The sequence below is a fragment of the Tursiops truncatus genome, chromosome 18 (assembly GCF_011762595.2).
Source record: "Tursiops truncatus isolate mTurTru1 chromosome 18, mTurTru1.mat.Y, whole genome shotgun sequence".
Taxonomy (NCBI): Eukaryota; Metazoa; Chordata; class Mammalia; order Artiodactyla; family Delphinidae; genus Tursiops; species Tursiops truncatus.
In genome coordinates this window covers 64,023,512-64,035,614 of record NC_047051.1, presented here as the reverse complement: position 1 = coordinate 64,035,614, position 12,103 = coordinate 64,023,512, and the positions used below count along the sequence as shown (strand labels likewise).

The 12,103-nt window shown below is 45.6% G+C and overlaps 1 protein-coding gene across 10 annotated transcripts in view; it reads left to right on the top strand.

The window, feature by feature from the left end:
• The first annotated feature begins 1,291 nt into the window (after nt 1-1,291).
• The window catches only part of DZIP1 (DAZ interacting zinc finger protein 1), a 54,055-nt gene continuing 43,243 nt past the window's right edge, over nt 1,292-12,103 (top strand). For 2 of the 10 annotated variants that reach the window (XM_033843397.2, XM_033843388.2), the window contains exons 1-7: nt 1,305-1,558; nt 2,523-2,620; nt 3,083-3,192; nt 3,724-3,955; nt 4,068-4,622; nt 5,364-5,396; nt 10,359-10,443. In XM_033843397.2, the coding sequence (XP_033699288.1) occupies nt 3,953-3,955; nt 4,068-4,622; nt 5,364-5,396; nt 10,359-10,443 (676 nt within the window). In that variant the 5' untranslated portion in view covers nt 1,305-1,558; nt 2,523-2,620; nt 3,083-3,192; nt 3,724-3,952. Of the gene's footprint in view, nt 1,559-2,522; nt 2,621-2,978; nt 3,193-3,723; nt 3,956-4,067; nt 4,623-5,363; nt 5,397-10,358; nt 10,444-12,103 lie in introns of all 10 variants that reach the window. The other 8 variants (XM_033843395.2, XM_033843394.2, XR_012327736.1 and 5 more) reach the window with 7 other exon arrangements.

The following is a 12,103-nucleotide window of genomic DNA, read 5'->3' as shown; positions in this document are numbered from 1 at the left end:
AATAAATAAATAAATAAAATTAAAAAAAAAAAAAAGAACGTATGATTGCTGCTATGCCAATGCCAAGGTCAACTGGTTCATCTTATTTCTTCCAATTCTGCATATGTGGCATACTGGTAACACAAATGGTGTATTATCAAATAATGTTAATTAAGCAATTATCCTCTAAGGCACGCACACACACACCACAAAGGGCTACAGAGTATATAGATTTTGCAAAGCAGTGGCCACACCTCCCTCACATTGCCTGAAATTTCTATCTAGAAATCTTTACCCATACTACTTTAGAGCATTTTTATGGGATCCTGGATCTTTCCAATTTAAGCATTAAATTGAAATTGGACAAATTTTTAAAAACCTGTTAAGGTTGTCCTAGGTCTTATGATTTTAATTAAAAACTAAAACAAGAAAGGAATTCAACATAAATACTTTTTGAGCTATTACTATTTCTGATGCCTTGTGCTAAATAAAGTAGCCGATAAAGTTAATTCAGTCAAAGAGAAACACAAGGAAAGGCATTTTACAGTAACACGTTGTCATCCAACAAAAATTCTGAAGTTACTCCTTTCTAAGTGAAGAACTATTTTGCTACAACAGACAGTATGATTTTGCAAAAGATGCACTCGAATTTCTCAATCTGGGTCAACCTCGTGGTTGTTAAAATATGTGCATACTTTCTGGATTACGCATTATATGGAATTTTGCCCCATTGTTAGACCGTGTGTTCCAGTTTTAGGTTAAAAAACAGTTACCTTACTCTTGACCCCGGACGTCCCCTCTCCCCCACCGACAAACTTTCTGCCAACAGAGATCCACGACTTTCGTCCTAAAATGGGCATAACCAAAAGAGACACGGAATCTAGATGGATTTAAATCCTTGTGTGCTTCGGCACATGGTCTTTAATCCTGTTTTCCCCGTCACTCAAGCGCAAGGCTGCATGAGATAGCCCTATAAGGTCTCTTGCATCTGCAGACTTCTGCGATTAAAATGCATCTCTTAGAAGGAATTCACAAAACGCCCCTGCCTCTATGGGAAATTAGATAGCTGGGCGTTAGGCTAACCGCAGGGTAGGAGTAAATCTGGTTTCTCTTTGAAAAGTCTTCCTGCGGCGAGCATCCCACGCCAGCAACAGAGCGCGCCCAGGCACCACGTGTCTGCACCAACAGCGGGATTGGCGGAGCGCATTTTCGCGCGGCGGTCTAGACGCGCACGGGCCCGCCCAGCTGCCGGAGGAGCCGGGAAGCAGAGAGAAGAGGCCGGAGGGAGATCGCAGATGGGAGGGGGCGGGAGGGGGGTGGGGGATCCCGAGGCGCCCCTGGCCGGGAATCTGGGAGGGCCTGGAGAGGCGCCAGGCGGTTAGCCTCGCCACAACTTGCCCAGAACAGACAGGCCTCACTCTGCGTCCTGGAAGAAGGAGCTGGCCCGCCGCTTCCCTCCCGGCTGCTCCTCGGCCTCCACAGGCCCGCCCGCGCTAGCAGCGCCCCTGGAGCCTGCGTCCGCAGCTTCGCCCCTGTCCGCCTGCAGCGCCCGGCGTCCGCCCAGAAGCGCGCAGCTGGAGTGAGTCGAGGTCAGGGATGCGCCAGGCGCCCAGGAGAGGCCGGGGCCTCTGGGTGCCCGCGAAGCCGGGCCCTCCTTCCTCTTTTCCCGCTGCGAGCCGAGGCGCTGCAGCCCCCCACTCCCCCGTTTGCTTGCCTTCTAAGGGGCGGCGCCGGGACCCCACTGGAGCCTGCGTTCCCCGGCCTTTGTCTTTGTGGGTTCGGCGGTCGTCCCCATGGTGCGCCTGGGGCGGGAGGCGCTGCGCCCGGCTGGGGGCCCTGCAGAGGGAACGGGAAAGCGTGCCCCCTTCTTTCCTGTTCCGGCCATCTTGCGACTCAGATTCAGCGGAGGGGCGAGGGTGGCCAGCGGCGCGGCGCTCGCGGCCGGGCGGAGTGGTGGCGGCGAACGGAGATGGGCGCCTCGAGCCCCGCGCGCCTCCTGCCCAGAATGCAGTGGGAGCGCGCGGATAGACCCCCAAGTTTCAAGGGCTTGGACCCAGAGCCCGGGGGCACAGGAAATGTGAGGGAACAGGGGTCGGGAGCTGACGTAAGCGCCTAATTCATTCGGATCGTTTTTTTTTTTTTAATTTATTTAATTAATTTATTTTTGTCTGGGTCTTTGTTGCTGCCCCTGGGCTTTCTCTAGTTGCGGCCCGCAGGGGCTAGTCTTCCTTGTGGTGCGCGGGCTTCTCATTGCGGTGGCTTCTCTTGTTGGGGAGCACGGGCTCTAGGCACTCAGGCTTCAATAGTTGCAGCATGCAGGCCCAGTAATTGTGGCCCACGGGCTCTAGAGCACAGGCTCAGTAGTTGTGGCGCACGGGCACGTGGGATCTTCCCGGACCAGGGCTCGAACCCGTGTCCCCTGCATTGGCAGGTGGATTCTTAACCACTGAGCCACGGGGGAAGCCCCTCATTTGGATCATTCTTTATCCACTTGTCCTTTTGGCAAATTCTTAACGCGCCTCTCCGTGCCTGATCTATGCCAGGTGCTGGGGATATAACGGTGAGCAAGAGAGACCACGGCCCTTGTTCCCGCTGATCCTGCAGCCCAGTGGATGGAGTCCAGGGTACATAGACCTGCCAGGTCGGTATCCTGACGTCTATTTCACAGACTGGGAAACTGAAGCCTAGGGCTGCCGTAACTTGTAGGTCAGGCAGCAAGTAAATGGAAGAATCAGACTTTGAAGCTAGATCTTTAAGACTGTCATGCTGGCTGTAGTTAATCGATAATAGCTCTTTTTCTTTCAAAATCCCGTTCAAAATTATTTGGATGCACGGCTTCTATGAAGTCTAATGAAGTGTGTGCTTAGTTTCTGGATGCTTTCCTGTGGGCTTATTTCTAGTTCTCAGTGTCTAGAAAGGGCTAGAAATGTTTGACATTACAAGTTTGCTTCCAGTTACTCTGAACTGTATTTTCGTTTCTTCTGTTCTTTGGGTGTTAGGAGAGACAAAAATTTTCCTGATGGTTGGTCCAAGCAGGGACTCCCCGGTGGACTGAGGAATGGCTGGCTTTTCCTCAGTTCATCCATCTCTATGGTAACCACAGGCAGCTCCCAGAAGACCTCGAGAATGAGAGGCCTGAGGTCTACGAGTTGCTGCTAGAAATAGTTCAGCCTCTCCAGAAAACTGAATGCAGCTGCCACACAAGTTTGTAAGGTAAATACCAGGGCCCTGTAAAGTTCCCCCTCCATATAATTGTCTTTATCTTCACATTTTGAAAAAAAGTATCCTTTTGGAAAGACAAGTAAGGTATTACATATTTGGGGAAGTTCTTTGGTTTGAAATTCTATCCGAATGTTATATCTAGGTGGCCAACCCATTCAGTGAGTTTGGAAAAATGTATATGCCCGGGTAATCAACAAGACAATCAAAATAGAGAACATTTTTTTATTATACCCCAAAGTGTCTTCGTGCCCTTTTGCAGTAGGCTCCCCTCCATCCCATTTAATTTTACATAGATTTGTTGCTTCACGTTTTCTGAGTTGTGCGTGAAAGAGGAGGATGAATGGTTCTTTCTAATCTCAAAAGCCTAAGGCGAGGATCAGAGGCTGGCAGCTAGGATGTGGCTCCCCGCGCCTAGACTTGCAAGGTGGTGCCCCGCGAGCCGGCGCTCAGGAAGTGTGCCCTCTCGAGGTGGACCGGTGTGTCCTCGGCTGGCTCACGACGAGTTCTTCTTTGGCCCCGCAGGGCCCTGGGCGCACGCTGACCGCGCGCTGGCCGGCTCGCACTTTGCTCCAGGTCCACGCCCGTGGCGCTGCCATAACAACGGCCTAGACGCCCAGGCCTTAGGCCGCCGCCGCCGCCGGGACCCGGCCTTCTCCCCGCTCCGAGGGGTGGGGCGGCGGCGGCCCGGGCCGGGTAGACGGGACTACCCCCTCCTCCGAAGCCGGCAGAGGCGGCGGATTTGCTTCCAAGCATGGTAAGAGGCGGCAAGCCGGGGATGCCCGCCTGCCGATGCCGGGCTGGGGCGGCGGGGACTCCACGGAACTCCCAGCCCCCTCCGCCTCCCCCATTCTCTCTCCTTCCCGCAGCCCTTTCAGAAGCACGTCTACTACCCGCTCGCCAACAGCCTGGAGAGACCCGCCTCCGAAGCCGCCGCGGCGGGCGGGGCCGCCATGGCCTGCGGCCCCGCCAGCGCGGCTTCGGGCCCCCTGCCCTTCTTCCAGTTCCGCCCGCGGCTGGAGAACGTGGACTGGCGGCGGCTGAGCGCCATCGACGTGGACAAGGTGGCAGGCGCCGTGGACGTGCTCACGCTGCAGGAGAACATCATGAACATCACCTTCTGCAAGCTGGAGGACGAGAAGTGCCCGCACTGCCAGTCTGGGGTGGACCCGGTGCTGCTGAAGCTCATCCGCCTGGCGCAGCTCACCATCGAGTACCTGCTGCACTCGCAGGAGTTCCTCACCTCGCAGCTGCACAACCTGGAGGAGCGGCTGCGCCTGAGCCTGGCCGAGTGCGAGCAGAGCAAGAAGCTCCTCACCAAGCAGGCCGGCGAGATCAAGTTACTCAAGGAAGAGTGTAAACGCAGGAAAAAGTTGATCTCCACCCAGCAGCTGATGATTGAGGCCAAAGCCAGCTATTACCAGGTGAGAAGCTGCCTTGTGATTACCCAATAAAACCCTCAATTCCTACTGGCTGGGATATTGAGAGTCCTTTCCTACAGCACTGCCTTTTTTTTTTTTTTTTTTTTGATTTGTACTCTAAATTAGAAGAAACAGCATATATTTAAGCGAAAGAGTAATTTTAACCAACAGATAACGTGGTTCATTACCTTGTGTAGACTAACATAGGGTTAATAATTAAGTAACGTTGACTGCGGTGCTTTATTGAATTATCTAAAAGCTGGTTGTTTAAGAAACTGTTTCTTCCTCCTAATCGGTGTAATGAAAAATAAACCAGGTACAAATTGCTGTTGAGCTGCGGCCCCAAATGATATGGAATGCTTAAATTTGTGGATTTTTTTTCCTCATTTTTAAATTTTGAAATATTTTTAAATTTACAGAAAGATTACAAATCAGTGCAAAAACTTCCTTACACCAATTATTAACATTTGCCACATTGGCTTTATTTTCTCTGTCTCTGTTTCATACTATTACCTTTGAACCATTTGGCAGTGAGTCGCAGACTCTTAAGTATTTCAATGTGTCTATTTCCTAAGCAGGAGAATACTTGCTGATATAACAATGCTACTTAAAAATGTTTTAAATTTTGCCTTTTTGTTCTTAATCTCCCAACTGTTAGGGGTTAGACATTGAACCCAAGATAAATATTGTCATTTTTGTGTGTAACAGAAATCAGCATATTTATCTTTTTTATTGGTTAGGTAGAAGAAGCAAAGGATGTTTGATGAAGATATCAAAGTAAGCAATAGACTGACAAGATTGATTTCACACCCCTACATTCCAGTCATTTTGACTAAATAGGACTTAAAAGGCCTCAGTGGATTTAGGTAATGGTGGAGCCAAAGCAGGAGTGAATGTGGAGAACTGGGTGTAGGGCTCAGAAAACAGTGAGGTTAATAGTGCTTAAGACTGACCCAACAGGAGCCTTGAGAGAAGTGTACTAGGTGAACAGTTGGGAAAGAATGCTGTTAGAAAGTCTTAATGTTTAGCCTTGGGTATACAACCTTTAGGTATAGTCATCCAATGATACCTGATGTTGCTAATTGCCTATGTGTTTCATAAATGCTATTTAAAAACTAAATATTTATAAATAGTGCTGAGATGGCTCTTTAAATGTCATTATCGTAAAATGGATAGAATAGGTTCTGTTTAAAACATTAAAGAAAGCTTACCTGGCTTTGGTATTATTCAGTGAAACATTAAAACCTGTAACATAAAAATTGTATGTTTATAAACTTTGCGTTCTTTTGGTTATCATAAAAATAGCTGTTCGTAAGTAAAGATTTTCAAATGCGAATGATAATATGAGGATTAAAAAAGTAATGGCTCACTTTTATCAAATGAGTGACACCTGCCAACTCTTGGCCACTCAGACTCTGAATGGCGGTGGTAGCTGTACGGTGTGCCCAGGTGTGGCCAAGAAGAGATAGGAATGACCACACCACCTTTTCCTACTTAGTGTAGTACACGTATACTCTGCCCTCTATTAAGTGACTTGCCATTGTCTCTTTATGGAGTTCTTGAGCAGTGAGAGCTTTTAGGGTGACAACTCCGGAGTTAGACTACCTGGGTTTGAATTCCACCTATTCCTCTGTGCAAGTCTTTTAACTTCTAAACCTCAGTTTCCTCATCTGGAAAATGAGAACATTAGTAGTAGGGTTGCTCTGAGAATCCCGTGAGATAATGCAGGTATAGCACGAGGAAAGCTCAGTAAATAGCTTGCAACAAGTGGATGTTGATTTCTGCAGTGGCTTCCCTGTAGTGAGCTGTGGCTACCTGTGACCTATCTCTTTATGAACCCTCAGACCAGAAGGCCAGAGGTCACAGTGCTGAGCTGCTGTGAGAATCAGTGTTTCAGGGAGGGGTAGTCAAAGACTGCTGCTAAGAATAGTTGGCATGTAAGCTAGCAGGGATTCCACGGTGTTATAACCTTTGTTACAGATTTGTAAGCTAGGGATATTTGGCCTATAGTAAAATTTATGGGAAGTCAATTGATTTTGTTTAAATAGTTATTTGACTTTAGTCTGCAGTGTGAATTTTTATTTAAATAGAAACCTCCAACAGCCGGGGAAGTTTGATGGCCATGTGTAAAGGCCAGTGTGTACCAGTGATCTGGCTATCAAATTATTTTTAAAACTTTAAAAATTAAAAAATTCCAGTGGATTATAATAGGACTTAGACTCTAAGAAGACCTTTCATTTTCACAGCTGGAAGACTCAGATTCCTCCCCACACTTCAGCAACACAGATAGATTTTGGAATCTGTCAGTGAATTTCTGTCCCTTGTTCCAATTATTGAGCCCCTTGGAGTTGGAGATGAGTGTTGGGGAGTAGAAAAAGCATGCATTTTGCTGTCAGAGAGACATGGGTCAAACTGTGCAACCAATAAGGCTGCAACTTAACTTTCCTGAGCTTTGATTTCTTCATGGATAAAGTGGTTGCCGTGGAAATTTTTAAAGATAGTGATGTAACAGGGCCTAGCTCTTAGTGGGCATAGTGAAAATCTTTATCTCCTATTCTCCGTCATTGTCTTTGAGAGGTCTTAAAAAACATCTGGAGGAATCAAAAACCTCTATCCTACTCATTTAGGTAAAGGAACCCTGAGTTCTTGTGTTAATTCCATTACACTAAGTATTTTTAAATTTTTAATGATTTTGGATAGACGTGGTATTAAGACATTTACATGTTTTACATAGCATACAACCTACATGTAGCCAACATTCTGAAACCAAGTACACTGAACATAATTTGACATATTATATCCCTGGGGTTGTCATGGAAAGAGTATCAGATTCCTTTCTATGAATAGTTCATAGTACCTAATTTTTCTTAATTCATTATGTCACTTTCTGTCCTAAAGATGCTTTAAGGGAACTCCTTTGAAAAAGCAGTTTATATCATTAATCTGTATATCAAACATATTTATCATATATTTAAAACTAATTTTTTTAAGAAAATGCAAAGGGTTATAGGATAAGTTTTTACAGCATTTTTTAAAGTTTTATAATTATCTTATTAACGGAGAAATTTGATTCTACGTGATGTAGAATTCCTTCCCACCTTCTTACCCTGAAAGGGAACTTTATTATTTCTAAGGCAAAATCTTTGTGCAATAAGTAGGATTCCTGAACCTCCTGCTGTTTTTCATTGTAAAGAATGATCTTTTATTAAGTTTCTAATTACTGTAAGATCTATTATAAAGTATGTTTTAATCCCAGTGATGGTAGATCAGATAGTTTTGGCTTTGGGGCCTGATAGACCAGTTGTTTCAGGTTTCACTAATCCATTCATTTTTTAAAAACTGACTAGTATTCCATGGTGTACATGAATCAGAGTCTGTTAACCTTTTACTTTTGTAGAATATCTTGCCTGGAACCCGTATCTGGCTCTTATGAATAATGCTGCTATAAACATTCACTTGCAGGTTTTTGTGTGAACTTAAGTTTTTTCTTTTAGAGCAATTTTAGTTTCATTGAGGGGAAGGTACAAAAAGTTTCCATATATCTCCTGCCCCTACACATGCATAGCTTGCCCCATTATCAACAGACCTAAGTATTTCATTTTGGGGGGTGCTAATGTAAATGTTATTACATTTTTAATTTCAGATTCCACTTGTTCATTACTGGTATATAGGAAAGCAGTTGACTTTTGTATATTAACCTCGTATCCTGCAACTTTGCTATACCTGGTTATTAGTTCCAGGAGTTTTTTGGCAGTCCTTTTGGATTTTTTACACAGACGATTATGTCATCTGCAAACAAAGACAGTTCTGTGTCTTCCTTCCCAGTCTGTATATCTTTTAATTTTTTTCTTGCCTTATTACATTAGCAAGGACTTAAAGTGCAGTGTTGAAAAGCACACTCAGGGGCAGTGGTTTGCCCTGTATCCTCCCCTCTCTTACAGATCCAAGAAGAGTTGTGGATTTTTCAGCCTGTTCGGCTTTTTCCTTGTTGTTAGGATGGAGTGGCGATTTTCAAGCTCCTTACATGCAGATCCAGAAACCAGAAGTCTATTGACTTTGTTTTGGTATTTTTGTCATAGAAGTTTCTCATGTTGATGTAGTCAAAATGTCAGTCTTTTCTTTTTGGAGTATGAGCCCCTTCTTACCCTGAGCTCCTGAGTCTTCTGTATTATTGCAGTAGTTAAAATACGTATTTTCTATTTTGAGAAATTAAAAGTTACACTTCCGTGTTTCCTCTTCCTTTCCTTTCTCCAGTGCTGTGTGTAGCCCAAGTGCCACACTTACCCCCGAGCCAGTGTGGGCAGTCCCTAAACTGTTGTGAGGAAACCAGAACAGTCCTCATGAGCAGAGAAGTCGTAAAAGATGCTGTAAAGATCCTCTGAAATGTAATGCTGAGAAATATGCCATCATGTTAATTTTCTGGGAAGTTAGAACCTAAAGTTTTCTGATGCAATTATACTGATTAAGAGTAAGGCAAAAGCTGAAGCTGAATAGGAGAACATGTAAATAGCACAATAGAGATGAAACAGCAAAATCCAGACTGAGTAACTCTGCAGGACAAATGTTCAGTGTCTTCAGCAAAAGAATTATAAGGAAAAGGAGCTTGGAGGCTCAGCCTATAGACAAAAACAGAATTAAGAGACAAAACAACCAGTTGCAGGATATGACCTTATTTGTATCCTGATTCACAACAAACTGCAAAAATGTTTTCTAAGACAATGTGTGAATTATTGGGGAAAAAATAAACAAATGGTTGGATATTTGTTGATAAATAAGAAATTTTCACATTTTAAAAGGTGGGATAATATTATGATTGTGTTAAAAGAAAGTCCTTTTGGAGATAGATTCTGAAATATTGACAAATGAAATATACAGTATCCAGGACTTACTTCAGAGTAATCCAGGGGGGAGGATATAGATGAAACAAGTTGAATTTTTTGCTTAAAAATTGTGTTAAAGTAGAGAATAGAGATACAGGTAGGATTGATTTTTTTTTTCCCCAGTAAATTCATTTTAGGAGGCCAAATATTTCTAAGCATGTGCTCAATGATTTTTTAATGCTGGTCTGTAGAGATAAAGCTATGAATAACAGAGAAAAGAGTTCATGCTCTCAGGAAGCTGACATGCTAGAACCTAGAGGGATTAGGCAGGAGACAATAAGCAAGTGAAGTAAATAAACCTGAAAATATTAACTGGTGAGATGTACAATGATGAAAACAAGACAGTGTGATGGGACAGTGCCTGTCAGGAGGCTCATGCAGGAAGATTTGCTGAGGACGTGCAGCTCAGCCCGAGCGTGGAAGATGCTCTGTAAATGACACCTTGAATGGGAAGGTCTGGGGAAGATTCAGGCAGGGAACCAGCCAATGCAAAGGGTCTGAAGCTGGCTTGCTTGAGGGACAGGAAGAGGCTGGCATGACTGGAGTGTCATGAACAAGTTGATGCTGGCGGGCTGTGAACCACCAGTTTTAACAGGGGCAGCATCAGGGGTTCCCAAAACCACCAAGATGGGCTACTTTAACTGTCAAGAGATGGCTTTCACTGTCCTGTGTTCAGTTTGGGAAGAACACCCTGGTCTTGTATGTCTTTTTGGTTATGCTTTCAGTATCACCTGCCAGGGTGGTAACATTTGGGGGAAATCCCCCAAGAGATAATGCTTCAGGGACCCAAATTTTAATTCAAATTAGGTGGAAGGGCACTTGTTACAGACACTTGGATTTGTTGCTCTCTCCTTTTCAGTGCCGTTTTTGTGACAAGGCCTTTATGAACCAAGCTTTTCTACAAAGTCATATTCAGCGCCGCCACCCTGAAGATTCTCATCTTGGTAAGTCGTGAGCGCTACCTCAAAGATCTGTTTTCTTTCTGGTGCCTTTTTCTTTTTTCAGTGAGACATGGTCCAAAGCATCTCTCAATCCTTTTAAAAGAAAGCGTCATAGTCCTTGTTCACTCATTTAGTTAGTATTGAGCCCCTACTGTGTGCCATGCACTGCCTTAGGGGTCGGGGATACCGTCATAAGCAAGACAGACCCTGTCTGGCTCTCTTACACCCTAATGGGAGGGATGGAGGGTTCACATTTAAACAAATGAATGAGTGATTCTTTTCAAATGGTGGCAAGTGCAATGAAGAACATAAAGTAGGAGAATGGGATGGAGAGTGACTCCTAGTGACTCTTCATTAAGGAGGCGCTATTTGATCAGAAACCAGAATGGTGCTGGGGTCCCAGCCTGCAGGAAATTTGGGAAATGTATATCCCGGGCAAGGGGAACTCGCTCTGTGAGGGTGTGTGAGGAAAAGGCAGGGCACGGCATGTTTGGGGAACAGATAGAAGGTTGGTGGAGCAGGGTGAGCCAGGCAGTGGTGGGTTAGGAAGGGACTAGGTCACATAGGGCCTTGAACGCCCTGGGTGGGCATGTGGGTGACTTAATAAGCGTAATGGGAAGCCACTGGAGGATTTTAAGTTGCGGGGACATGATCTGATCTGTACCTTAAAATGACCCCTCTAGCTGCAGTTGGGGAACAGACTGTAGGGGCAGAGGTGGAGCAGCTGGGAAGGTGAGGAGGCTGCACGATAGCCCAGGTGAGAGAAGGTGGCAACTGGACCAGGGCGGCACCAGGGAAGGTGGGAGAAGTGGAGACGGAGAAGGTTTATTCTGAACGCAGAGGCCACAGAGATGTGACTCAACATGAGAGCAAGAGATGAAGCAAAGATGATCCTGGGCTTTTGTCCTATACATTTGGGTGAATGGCTGTCACGTTTCCTGAGGGACAGACCAGGAGTGGAGCAGATAGATTGAGGGAGGAAGGAGAATGGAGAATCTGTGTTGGCCGCGGGTACAACTAAGTCACACGTACAGTTGCCATGCAAGTGGAGATGCTGAGGGTCTGGAGGTCAAAGCGAAGGCCCAGGCTGGAGATAAAACCTGGGAGTCGTTAGCAGAACTGGGCTGGATGAGATCACTTAGAGAAGAGAAGATGGCTAGGGCCAGCCCCACACTAGGAGTTCAGGAGGAGCCCCTGAGGGAGTGAGAAATCACAGTGATGGAGGCAGGAGGGAGTCTGGGAAGTGTGTTGTCATGGAAACCAAGGGGCATGAGTGTTTCAAGAAGGAGACAGTTACACCGAATGATCTTGTGCACAGAGGAAGAGGAAGACCTAGAATTGACCATTATTGTCACAGTGACTGTTGGTGACCTTGACATGTGACATAATTCAGTGAATTATTGGGGATGAAAGCTGGATTGGAGTGAGCTGGGAATCAGGCAAGGAAGTGGTCATGTCCATTACAGACATTTATTTCAGTAACGTTTGCTGGGAAGGAAAGCTGGGACAGGAGGCAGTGCCTGGAGGGAAATATGAGACCAAGGGGAAATTTTTGTCTTGTTTGAGGTGGGAGATACTAAGATGTGTTTGGGTGCCAGTGTGAATTAACCAGTGTATCGAGGGGGAAATTGAAGAAGCAGGAGATGGGAGGCTTACCATGGAA